At 46.1% G+C, this 13,120-nt stretch overlaps 1 protein-coding gene across 3 annotated transcripts in view; it reads left to right on the top strand.

Moving 5' to 3' along the window:
• SLC1A6 (solute carrier family 1 member 6) overlaps positions 1–13,120 on the top strand; it is a 63,615-nt gene that overhangs the window by 47,565 nt on the left and 2,930 nt on the right. For 2 of the 3 annotated variants that reach the window (XM_025366043.1, XM_025366041.1), the window contains 4 exons: positions 722–764; positions 3,027–3,370; positions 8,668–8,901; positions 11,116–11,310. In XM_025366043.1, coding sequence (XP_025221828.1) covers positions 722–764; positions 3,027–3,370; positions 8,668–8,901; positions 11,116–11,310 — 816 coding nt within the window. Of the gene's footprint in view, positions 1–721; positions 765–3,026; positions 4,064–8,667; positions 8,902–11,115; positions 11,311–13,120 lie in introns of those variants that run through there. The other variant, XM_025366044.1, reaches the window with a different exon arrangement.

Here is a 13,120-nt window from a genome sequence, read left to right as displayed (position 1 = left end):
CTGCACTCCAGCCTGGGCGACAGAGCAAGACTCCGTCTCAAAAAAAAAAAAAAAGAAAAAAGAAAAAGAAATCTCCATACCATTTTCCACAGAGGTTGTACTAATTTGCATTCCCTCCAGCAATGTGTGAGTGTCCCCGTTTCCCCACATCAATGCCAACACCTATAGTTTTTTGACTTTTTAATAATGACTGTTTTAGCTGGAGTAAGGTGGTATCTCACTGTGGTTTTAATTAGAGCAGCAAGATTTTTGCCACCCAGATTCAAGGCTAGCCTTGGTTCTACCTTAATCATGGGCCTAGGGGAAACCTAAAGTTAAAAGGGTTTAGGAGTTTTCTGTGGATTTTTGAGGCATCACTGAGACACGTGTGTTTGAATGAAAGTCCTTGAGGTGATGCAGGGCTCTGGCCACGTGCTCAGACAGACCTGGATTTGAGGGTCATCTGCACCTCTTAGCAGCTCTGTGGTTCTGGGTAGCTTACATCAATTCTCTGAGCTTTGGTTTCTTTCTATGTGAAATGGGGCATTAAATAGCACTTACGTCTGGGGTTATTGTAGTGTTTAAATCAGATGATAGCAAGATGCTTGCTCAGTGCCCAGCCTAGAGGAAGCATTCATGTGCTGGCTGCATTACTGTTGTTCTTGGTGTTAGTATTACTGTTATCACCCTAGATGCCCTTCCACGGTCTAACCACTTTCCTTCTTCTGATGTTTCTCTGCAGAAATATGTTTCCACCAAACCTTGTGGAGGCCTGCTTCAAACAGGTCAGGGGGAAGTACACAGTTTGATCAGGGAGATTCGGAGGGTGGCGGGAGCTTGAGGCTGAAGGGATGGTCCAAGGGTAAGAGGTGGGAGGAAGGGCCGGACAGAGCAATGGGCAGGGGTTCTAGAGGAGTCTAGGAGAAAGGATGTATTTTCCATGGTGATCTGGGAGGGTTAGGGAGAAGGACTTAGGTCCGAGAACGGTAGCTCAGGCTTGTAATCCCAGCACTTAGGGAGGCCAAGGTGGGAGGATTACTGGAGGCCAAAAGTTCAACACCAGCCTGGGCAACAGAGTGAGACCCTCCCTCTGTCTTTAAAAAAAAAAAAAAAGATTAAAAAAAAAATTAGCTGGGCACGCCTGTCTCAGCTACTTGGGAGGCTGAGGTGGGAGGATTGCTTGAACCCAGGAGATCAAGGCTCCAGTGATCACACCCCTGCACTCCAACCTGGGTGACAGAGCAAGACCGCATCTCAAAAAAGGGAAAAAAAAAAAAAAAAAAAAAGAGGACTTAGGCCAAGGACTTCCTGTGCACAGGGCTAGAGGAGGCATCGAGGCTGGTGTAGAGATTCCAGAAATTTTGACCATAGATGGTTGAGGGGAGAGGCCCTCAGCTCTGGTTAAGCATTGCCCAGGGAGCTTGTGAACAATTCGGAATCTATGCTACTTCCATACATTGGCTGTTTACCTCCTCATTCATTTATTCAGTCACTTATTCTTCAAAAAAATAGATTTTTATTTATGTTTAAATTCACACAAAAATTATATGTATTAATGAAGTATGACGATGTTTTGAAATATGTCTGCATTGTGGAGTGGCTCAATCAAGCTTATTAACATATCAATTACCTTATATACTTATCATTTTTTGCGATAAAAACACTGAAAATCTACCCTTTTGGTGATTTTCTTTTTTTTTTCTTTTTTTTTTTTTGAGACGGAGTCTCGCTTTGTCGCCCAGGCTAGAGTGCAGTGGCCGGATCTCAGCTCACTGCAAGCTCCGCCTCCCGGGTTCACGCCATTCTCCTGCCTCAGCCTCCCGAGCAGCTGGGACTACAGGCGCCCGCCACCGTGCCCGGCTAGTTTTTTGTGTTTTTTCTTTTAGTAGAGATGGGGTTTCACCGTGTTCGCCAGGATGGTCTCGATCTCCTGACCTCGTGATCCACCCATCTCGGCCTCCCAAAGTGCTGGGATTACAGGCTTGAGCCACCGCGCCCGGCCGGTGATTTTCAAATACACAATACATTGTTATTAGCTAGAATCACCATGTCGTATAATAGAGCTCTTGAACCTATTCCTCTTGTCTAGCTGAAATTTTGTGTCCTTTTACCAACATCTCCCCAGTTTTCCCTGTTTCCCAGTCCCTGGTAAGCACTATTCTATTTTCTGCTTCTATGAGTCCAACTCTTTTAAATTCCACATATAAGCGAGAGCATGCAATATTTGTTTTTCTGTGCCTGGCTTATTTCACGTAGCACAGTGTTTTTCAGGTTCAACCCTGTTGTCACGAATGACAGGATCCCCTCCTTTTTCAAGGCCAAATAATATTTTGTTGTATATGTATACCACATGTTCTGTATCCATTCATTCATTGATGGATACTTACGTAGATTTCATATCTTGGCTATTGTGAATAGTGCTACAATAAACATGGGAGAGCAGATATCTCTTTGAGATACTGATTTCATTTCCTTTGGATATATACAGTTGTGGGATTGCTGGTCCTATGGTAGTTCAATTTTTTTTTTTTTTTTGAGACGGAGTCTCACTCTGTCGCCAGGCTGGAGTGCAATGGCACCATCTCAGCTTGCTGCAACCTCCGCCTCCCAGGTTCAAGCGATTCTCCTGCCTCAGCCTCCCAAGTGTCTGGGACTACAGGCGCGCACCACCACGCCCGGCTAATTTTTGTATTTTTAGTAAAGACAGGGTTTCACCATGTTGGCCAGGATGGTCTCGAACTCCTGACCTCATGATCTGCCTGCCTCAGCCTTCCAAGGTGCTGGGATTACAGGCGTGAGCCACGCCCGGCTGGTAGTTCTATTTTTAATTTTTTGAGGAACCTCCATACTATTTTTCATAATGGGTTTACTGATTCATTCACTCATTCTTCCACGCACTGTTCAAATCATTCATTCACTCATTCAGTTCTGCTGGATAAGATTTTCCAGGGTGTGGGAACTGGGAATCAGTGGTCTCAAGGAATTTCTCCAGGCGATTCTGATGCATCCGCTGAATTGAGTCTGGGCGCAATCTCTCTCTATTTCAGTTCAAGACGCAGTACAGCACGAGGGTGGTAACCAGGACCATCGTGAGGACAGAGAACGGGTCTGAGCTGGGTGCCTCCATGCCTCCTCCATTCTCAGTGGATAACGGAACCAGCTTCCTGGAAAATGTCACTCGGGCCTTGGGCACCCTGCAGGAGGTGCTGAGCTTTGAGGAGACTGTACCCGTGCCTGGCTCCGCCAATGGCATCAACGCCCTGGGCCTCGTGGTCTTCTCTGTGGCCTTTGGGCTGGTCATTGGTGGCATGAAACACAAGGGCCGAGTCCTCAGGGACTTCTTCGACAGCCTCAATGAGGCTATTATGAGGCTGGTGGGCATCATTATCTGGTGAGTCCTGGTCCGTGCCCATGGGAACATGGAGCCAGAGCTGGGAAGTCAGGCTATGGGGAAGCTGCTGAAGGCTTGCTGGGGACTTCTGGTCATTCATTTATGTATTGGGTAATTTATTTACCCACTCACCAACTCATTCACTCATGTCTTTCTGCAATGATTTCGTCACTGGTTCACTTCCTTGTTCATCTGTTCATTCATTAATTCTTCTATGCATTGGTTAGTTTCATGGAATATCTCACTCTTTCATTCATTCGTGTCCTTCTGCAATGATTCATTCACACATTCACTCCTGTGTTCATCTGTTCATTCACTCATTCTTCTATGCATTGACGAAATCACTCATTCAGTGATTTATTCATCTACACTCATTCTTCCATGCATTGATTTACTCATTTCTTCATTCATTTATTGATTCTTCTATGCATTGGTTAAATCACTGGCCAACTCACTAACTCATTCATTCATTCACACTTTTCTGCAATGATTTGTTCACTTGTTCACTCCCTTGCTTATCTGTTCATTCACTCATCCTTCAATGCCTTGACCAAACCATTCACTGACATTTATTTATCTACATTTATTACTTCATGCATTGGTTTCTGGATTTATTTGGTCATTCATTTATTTTTAAAAATTAATGTATTTTTAATTGACAAATAAAAACTGTATATATTTTCATGTGCAACATAATGTTTTGAAATATCTCTACATTATGGAATGGTTCAGTTGAGCTAACTAACATAGACGTTACCTCACATGCTTATTTTTTTGTGGTGACAACACTTAAGATCTAGGCAGGGTGTGGTGGCTCATGCCTATAATCTCAGCACTTTGGGAGGCCAAGGTGAGAGAATCATTTAAGCCCAGGAATTTGAGACCAGCCTGGGCAACATGGCAAGACCCGTCTCTACAAAAAATACAAAAAAGTTAGCTGGGTGTGGTGGCATGCACCTGTAGTCCCAGCTACTTGGGAGGCTGAGGCAAGAGGACAGATTGAGCCTGGGATGTAGAGGCTTCAGTGAGGTGTGATTGCCGGGGTGACAGAATGAGACCCAGTCTAAAAAAAAAAAAAAAAAAAAAAAAAAAGAGAGAGATCACTTAAAATCTACTCTCTTTGTGATTTGCAAGTACATGATACATTGTTTTTAACTATACCTACCATGTAGTCCAATAGATCTCTTGAACTTATTTCTCCTATTTAACCGAAATTTTGTATCCTTGGTCAACATCTCCCCAACCTTCCTTCCCTGTGAGTCCCTGGTAACCACCATTTTATTCCCTGCTTCTGTGAGTTTGATTGTTTAGATTCCACAGATAAGTGAGATCATGTGGTATTTGTCTTTCTGTATCTTGGTTATTTCAATTAGCATAATGTCCTCCAGGTTCATCTGTGTTGTCACAAGCGACGGGGATTTATTCATCTCCTATGCATTGGTTAGTTACTATTCATTCATTCATACCTTTCTGCATTGATTTATTCACCCACTTACTTCCTCATTTATCTCTTCACTCACCAATAAATTCACTTATCATTCTCATTTTTCTATCGGTTCATTCGTTTTCTTATTCATCTATTCACTCTTCCATGCGTCAGTTAATTCCCTCATTTAGGCATTCATTCACTTGTAAATTTATTTACAAACTCATCCATGCATTAGTTAAATCATTGATGGACTCATCTGTTTATTTACTCAGTTAAGTCATTTATTCATTCTAATTCATTCCTTGACCCACTCATTCATCTATGCATTTGTTATTCTTTCATTCATTTACTCAAGTATTCTCTTCATTCACTCATTTGTTCATGTATTTGTTCACTCAGCTACTAACTTGTTTCATCTACTTGTTTCCTTGCTTTTTCATCCACTTGCTAATCCTATCCTTCCCTTCCCTTCCCTTCCCTTCCCTCGTCTTTCCTTCTCTAAATTCCTTCATTCCTTCAGAAATTTCTTTATTCACTCAGCAGGCATTTTCCCAGGCAGACTTTGTCTTGACCTCTGGAATACAGAGACACAGTGCACTCATACTTGTCCTCAAGGAGCTCACAAAATCTTAGGAGAGACAGACACATTGTAGATCAATATAACACAAGGTGGTAGGTTCTGTAGTAAAGGAACATTTAAAAAGTGTTGGGAACATGGAGAAGTGAGCAGTGAGTAGAGGGGTACACAGTGAATGCTTTCTGAAGAGGGAGTCATGAAGAAGGTCACCTGTTAACTGCATCTTGACAGGTGAGTAGGACTTCAACTGGACAGTGAGAGGGGAGACGTATTTCAGGCAGAGAGAAGAGAACATGCAAAGCTTGAAGGTACCTAAGTTGTTTGGAGAGTGGTGGGGCATTCAGGAAGGTGAGAGCATGGGGTAAGTTGGGAGTGGTGGTGGACGATATTAACAAAGCTGTCAGATCCCAAATGGGAGAAGACTTTGTACGTCATCCCAAACAATTGGAAAGTTGTATAGTGTTGTATGTAAAATGTTTATTTAGAAACAGAATGCCTGTTCCCTAGTGCCGCAAAGAAATAGCACTTGAACATAAATTTAATTATCTCAGCAAGGCAATTTTTAGCTTCTGCAGAAAGGGTGCTCACTGCAGATGGAACAATGGCAAGAGCACACCTGAACAAAGGAGGGAAGCAATTTTTATCCCTTACTCTGTTTGTCCCTGCTACTGTGTCCTGTCTCCATTGGCTGGAGCCAGACCTTACAATCTAAACTAAAACCCAACTGGCTAATAACTTAAAACTTTTCTAAGTAGGTAAAAGCAATGGAAAACAGAGGAAAAGAGGAAGTTGCTTACAAAAGGACTTAGAAAAAGTAATAACATTCCCAAATAAGGAAGGGGTGTAGGCTGCGAGCTGGGACATGCCTGTGAGCACATCCAGCACCGATATCTTTGTTAAACTACAAGGACGTAGAATGTACTATGTGCCTGTGAACGTGTCAATAGCTACATAGGACAGGGCTTAACAAAAAGTTACTAGCATAAAGTAAGGAGGCTTGAAGGAAGTTAGTCTTTAAAAGAAACAATTTTTAACACTTAAGATTTGTTCTTTAACAAGAAGGGAAACTTTGAAGACTACATATAAGGAACTTGAGGCCAAGTTGAGGGCCTGGGAAAGCATTTGAAAGGAAGGGGAGTGGGGAGCTTATTCAGGATAAGCAGATAATTAACAAGGAACAATGAAGGCTCAGCTAAATTGGGAACAATGAATGTATAGCACTGTCATTGGCATGACTGGGTGAAATGTCCAGATTTGCCAGGTGGCTGAGTGTAGGGGGTAAGAAATCATGCACAATTAATCTTGGGCTGAGGAATTTTGCAGGGGATGAGATGGAAGGATGGAGGTGAGAAAGTTGAGAGAGGGATTACTCAGAGTAAGCACAGGGGTGGATCTAGTCATGTTGACTTGGAGAAGACTCAGCAACTACTCGCCTGGGCTAACTGAGCCGTTTGGAGAACACAGATGTGACTGGAGAAGTCCCTCACATCCTCATTTTTGACTCAAGCTATTGTACCACCTTCCCAAGAGGTCCCTGCCTCCTCCAAAACATCCATGATGAACGTGAGTCAAAGTAGATTTCCTTTTTTTTTTTTTTTTTTTTTTTTGAGATGGGGTCTCACTCTGTTGCCCAAGCTGGAGTGCAGTGGTGTGATCTTGGCTCACTGCAACCTCCACCTCCTGGGTTCAAGTGATTCTTCTGCCTCAGCCTCCTGAGTAGCTGGACTGCAGGCACACACTACCATACCTGACTAAGTTTTGTATTTTTAGTAGAGACAGGGTTTCACCATGTTGGCCAGGCTGGTCTTGAACTCCTGACCTCAAGTGATCCACCCTCCTCAGCCTCCCAAAGTGCTGGGATTATAGGCATGAGCCACCACGCCCGGCTGTAGACTTCGATTTTTAAAGAGAGAGGAGTAGCCACTGAAGCCTAGAAATGAGATGATGGTGCCGCTGGCAGAAACTCACATGATCGACCAGTGGGCTGGATTGTGGGGAAAACAGGTGAGCCCCTGATGGACTTGCTTCTTTCATCTTCTTTATTCTCCTTTTTACTCACTACTCCAGCCACACTGGTCTTCTCTCTGGTCCTCCAGCACTCCTAGTGCATGCCCATCTCAGAGTCTTTGCATTGTGCCTGCAATGATTTCTCCCAGACACCCAGGGTACCTTCTTATAATGTAAAAGCTTAAATGTCACCTCTTCAGAGAAGCCCTCTCTGATCATCTGCTCAGAAGCAGTCCCATACAGTGACTCTCCTTTGCTGTTATCACCACTTGAAGTTTGTAATTGGTGCGTTTCTATGTGTACCTCTTGCTTTCCCCATTAGAATGTGTCTTAGTACATGTCAGCTGCTGTAACAAAAATACATAGACATTGTGGCTTAAAGAACACAAATGTATTTCTCACAGTTCTGGAGGGTGGGAAGTCTAAGATCAAAGCACCCACAGATTCCGTGTCTGGTGAGGGCTGTCTTCTGGTTCATGGAAGGCGTCTTCTTGCTGTGTCCTTGAATGGCAGAAGGATGGAGGGAGCTCTCTGGTGTGTCTTTTATATGGGCACTAATTCCATTCATGATGGCTCCATCCTCATGACCTAATCACCTCCCAATACTGTCCCACTGGGGGTTAGGATCTCAACATATGAATTTGGTTGGAGAGGGAAGGGGACATAAACATTTAGTCCATAACGTAATGTAAGTGCTATGAGGACAGGAGCCATGTGCCTGGAACATAGTATGTACTCAGTTAATATCTGTGGAATGAATGAATACATTGGTGATTTTGATAGGACAGGTGTTTTGAGAGGGAAATTATTAGGCTGGTGAATGAGTGAGAACAGGCACTGATAGGGAAGAGAAAAGGGGCATATAAGTTTCAAATGTGGAACAAAGGGTTGGGGGCAGAAGATAAGGGAAGCTTAGAAGGCCAGAGACAGGGAATGCCTTGGCAACGTCTAGGGAAGGATCCTGAAGGTAGTGATTATTTGGGGCATGGTTGAGAGGGCTTGAATGGGGAGTAGGCACCTGAAAGGTTGTATATCCTGGAGTTGTAGGACCTTTTCTACCATGATGGGGAGATAAGGAAGAGCAGGAGGAGGAGGTGGGCTTCATTCGTGGGGCCCGGTGGCATTCGTTAGTGTACGGGGAAGACTGGGATGGAGTAGGGTGCTGTATCGTGGGTACTGCGTGGCTCCAGGGCCCTATATGAGCAAAGCCTTGGGGATGCCAGCCTTAGACCTGCAAGGGAGGTTAGGAGGGAGCCCTGACAGGTATGTGGCTCCCTCACACAGGTATGCACCTGTGGGCATCCTGTTCCTGATTGCTGGGAAGATTCTGGAGATGGAAGACATGGCCGTCCTGGGGGGTCAGCTGGGCATGTACACCCTGACCGTCATCGTGGGCCTGCTCCTCCATGCTGGCGGCGTCCTTCCCCTCATCTACTTCCTCATCACTCACCGGAACCCCTTCCCCTTCATTGGGGGCATGCTACAAGCCCTCATCACTGCCATGGGCACGTCTTCCAGGTATGGCCTTGCTCCCCACCCCAGCACCATTTCTGGTTGCACTTGTCCTTCATGTCCTCTCCTAGGGCATCTGCCCTCTCCCTTCCTTAAACACCTCTTCTGAGACATCCAATAATGTCCAGGGCTCTGGAGGGCCTCCAGCTGGTGCAACACCTGGGGGCCAATCATTGTCCCGGGCTGGCTCTCCTGATCTCCTTTTCTCCTTTCTTGTTTTTTAACTTTCTATGGAGGAGAACCAGGTACCAATTTTGAGGTACCCATGAGCTCATGGGATGCCCCATGAGCTCAGTCAATTCCTAGCTCAGAGGGTGTCATCTCTGCTTGTGAGATGGTGTCTGGGAGATCTCTTGGCTGCTGCCACCTCCTCCTCCTCCTCCTCCTCCTCCTCCTCCTCCTCCTTCTCCTTCTCCTCCTTCTCCTCCTCCTCCTTCTCTTTTCTTCCCCTTTATTCTCTTCCTCCTTTTTCTTCTTCCTCCTCCTCTTCTTCTTTTGTAGTTTTAGGGGATTAGTTAAGAGCATCATCCCAATTCAAAAATAATTTGAAAAGTAGAACAACAGCCAAAAAGATGGAAGAATTTTTTTTTTTTTTTTTTTTTGAGACAAAGTCTCACTCTGTCGCCCAGGCTGGAGTGCAGTGATGTGATCTTGGCCCACTGCAACCTCTGCCTCCTAGGTTCAAGCGATTCTCCTGCCTCAGCCTCCCAAGTAGCTAGGATTACAGGTGTGCGCCACCACACCTGGCTAATTTTTGTATTTTTAGTAGAGATGGGGTTTTGCCATGTTGGCCAGGCTGGTCTTGAACACCTGGCCTCATGTGATCCGCCCACCTTGGCCTCTCAAAGTGCTGGGATTACAGGTGTAAGCCACCACGCCCGGCTAAAAATATCTTTTTTTTTTTTTTAAATTTTCTTTTGATATGAGGCCTCACTCTATCATCCAGGCTAGAGTGCCATGGTGTGATCTCCACTCACTGCAACCTCCACCTCCCAGGCTCAAGTGATCCTCCCACCTCAGTCTCCCAAGTAGCTGGAATCACAGGTGCGTGATTCCAGTCCTCCTGGCTAATTTTTTTTAGCCCTTCCGGCTAAGTGTTTTTTTTTGTTTTGTTTTGTTTTGCTTTTTTTCTGTAGAGACGGGGTTTTGCCGTGTTGGCCAGGTTCGTCTTGAACTCCTGAGCTCAAGTGATCTGCCCGCCTCGCCCTCCCAAAGTGCTGTGATTACAGGCACTGGTCCTGGTCAAAAATAGAATTTTTAAAATTGCCCATAACGCTGGTCAGGGTATCTTGGTTCCTCTTGGTCTATGCCTATGTAAGACTAATGTCACTGTATCCTAGAATTAAACTCACGTAGTCACCGCTGAGCTGGACACCCAAAGACCCTCTATGAGTCCAGGATTCCAACCGTATGATGTAAAGCTGACCACAGAACACACGTCCTGTGGACAGGCTTACCCCAAATGAGATACCCACTTCTTTGACTAAACTCGCCAACCAATTAGGTCACTTTTCTCCCATAAGACATGGTGGGGAGATGGATAGAGAAAGTTAACATAGCTGAGGTCAATGCTGGTGCAAACAGGGGAGTCTGGAATAGGGGCCCTCCCTGAAGTCAGCAGACCTTTGGTCCTGTCCTTTCTGGAAATGGATAGGTAGAATGAACTAGTGCCATAAACTAGTGTGTGTAGTCATTGGTCTTAGCTATTGGCTTTAAGTGGGTCAAGAGATCTTCAGCTTGGGGGACTCTCATTGCTGTTTTCTCCCTGTATGATGAGGAGTTGCTCCTTTCCTTTGTGCACTTATCAGCCTCTGAAATGTTATACCCTTGGCTTCTGCCTCTTGCGGAGCCTCCACCTGGCGTGCTCAATGTTCTCAAGGGGAATATTCCTTCGGCTCATTTTTGCCCAGGCCACGCCCAGCCCATGCCCTGCTCTGAGCCCCGCCCTGCCTGGCCACGCCCTATTCTCAGTTCTTCCTCACCTGGCCACGTCCTGCTCTGAGCCCCGCCTCACCTACTCCTCCCCTGTTCTCAGCCCCGCCCATGTGACCCAGCCCTCCCCATTCTCAGCCGTGCCCCACTAGGTAACGCCCTGTTCCCAGCCTTTCTTCGGCTTGGCCACGCCCCATTCTCTGCCCTGCCCCACTAGGCCACACCCTGTTCCCAGCCCCGCCCCCACCAGGCCACGCCCCGTCCTCAACCCCGGGCTCTTTCCCCCAGCTCAGCAACGCTGCCCATCACCTTCCGCTGCCTGGAGGAGGGCCTGGGTGTGGACCGCCGCATCACCAGGTTCGTCCTGCCCGTGGGCGCCACGGTCAACATGGACGGCACTGCCCTCTATGAGGCCCTGGCTGCCATCTTCATTGCTCAAGTTAACAACTACGAGCTCAACCTGGGTCAGATCACAACCATCAGGTGAGGGGATCTGCCAGCAGATGAGACTTCAGCGATCTTCAGCTTGGCTGGGAGGGTTGGGGAGGGAGGAGGGGGCCACAGCTGGAGCTCAGAGGAGCCCTCGGATGTTGGAAGGGGGATGTGGAAAGAACCCAACGCCGGATGAGGTGAAAGGTAAAGTTGCCACCCGAGGCTGTCAGGAGCTGCCAAGACGTTCCCGTCAGTTTCCCTCTCACGTGAGAGATCCCTTTGTCCAGTGTTTTCCAAAGGATGGCTGGTGCATCCTAATAACCCGAGGTTCTTGTTATGAATATAGATTCTTATATTTATAGGCCTTATACATTTACCTATTCCTGTATTTATAGGTCCTATCATCCAGTGGTTCCAACTTAGTCATTATAAAAATAACAGTGAACTGCCATCTCCTTCAGGTCTTCAGCGTTACTTTTTCAGGGAAGCCCTGTTTAAAATGGCATATCGGGTCTTGCTAAGGAGGCACCGTTTCCCCGTGTAGTACCATCTCCACCTAGTATGAATTTTACTTATTCATTTTGTTTATTATCTGCTTCCCATACTAGAAAGTAAACTCTGCCGGGCGAGGTGGCTCACGCCTGTAATTCCAGCACTTTGGGAGGCCGAAGTGGGAGGATCACTTGAGGTCAGGAGTTTGAGACCAGCCTGGCCAACATGGTGAAACCCTATCTCTACTAAAAATACAAAAATTTGCTGGGCGTCATGGCTGTCGCCTGTAATCCCAGCTACTCGGGAGGCTGAGGCACAAGAATCACTTGAACGTGGGAGGCAGAGGTTGCAGTGAGCCAAGAGTCTCGCTCTGTTGCTCAGGCTGGAGTGCAGTTAAAATCTGTCATTTTACATAGTTGCCTTTCTTTTTTCTACTAAGAATACCTAAAATCTACTCTGTTAGAAAATTTCCAGTGTACACCCAAATATTATTAACTGTACTCCTCCTATAGTACTTTAGATCTCTAGATATATTCATCCTACATAACTGCATTTTTTTTTTTTTTTTTTTTTGAGACAGAATCTCACTCTGTCACCCAGAATGGAGTGCAGTGGTGCAGGCATAGATCACTACAGCCTCAGCCTCCTGGGCTCAAGCCATCCTCCTGTCTTAGCCTCCTAAGTAGCTGGGACTACGGGCATGCACCACCATGCCCTGCTAATTAAAAAAAAAAATTTTTTTTGTAGAGACAGGATCTCACTCTGTTGTCCAGGCTGGTCTTGAACTCTTGGGCTCAAGCAGTCCTCCCACCTTGGCCTCCCAAACTTCTGGGATTACAGGTGTGAGCCACTGTGCCTGGCCTTTAAATGCAACTTTGAATTCTTTGACTACATCTCCCAATTATGTATTCAACTTATTATTATTATCTTTTAGAGTCTACGTATGGCAGAGGTCAAGGCCAGGCATGGTGGCTCATGCCTATAAACCCAGCACTTTGGGAAGCTGAGGTGGGAGGATTGCTTGAGCCTAGGAGTTTGAGACCAGCCTGGGCAACATAGTGAGATCCCATCTCTACAAAAATACAAAAAAAAAAAAAAATTAACCAGGTGTTATGGCATGTGCCTGTGGTCCCAGCGACTCAGGAGGTTAAGGTGGGATTGAGTAGTGAGTTGCAGTGAGCTAACACCACTGCACTTCAGCCTGGGCAACAGAGTGAGACTCTGTTTCAGAGAGAGAGAGAGAGAGAGGGGAGAGAGAGAGAGGAGAGAGAGAGAGAAGAGAGAGAGAGGGGAGAGAGAGAGAGAGAGGAGGGAGAGAGAGAGAGAGAGGGGGGAGAGAGAGAGGAGGGAGAGAGAGGGGGGGGGAGAG

Source organism: Theropithecus gelada, chromosome 19 (genome assembly GCF_003255815.1).
Source record: "Theropithecus gelada isolate Dixy chromosome 19, Tgel_1.0, whole genome shotgun sequence".
NCBI classification, from domain to species: Eukaryota; Metazoa; Chordata; class Mammalia; order Primates; family Cercopithecidae; genus Theropithecus; species Theropithecus gelada.
Note: the sequence above shows the minus strand (reverse complement) of the source record. Positions and strands in the feature narration are given on the sequence as shown.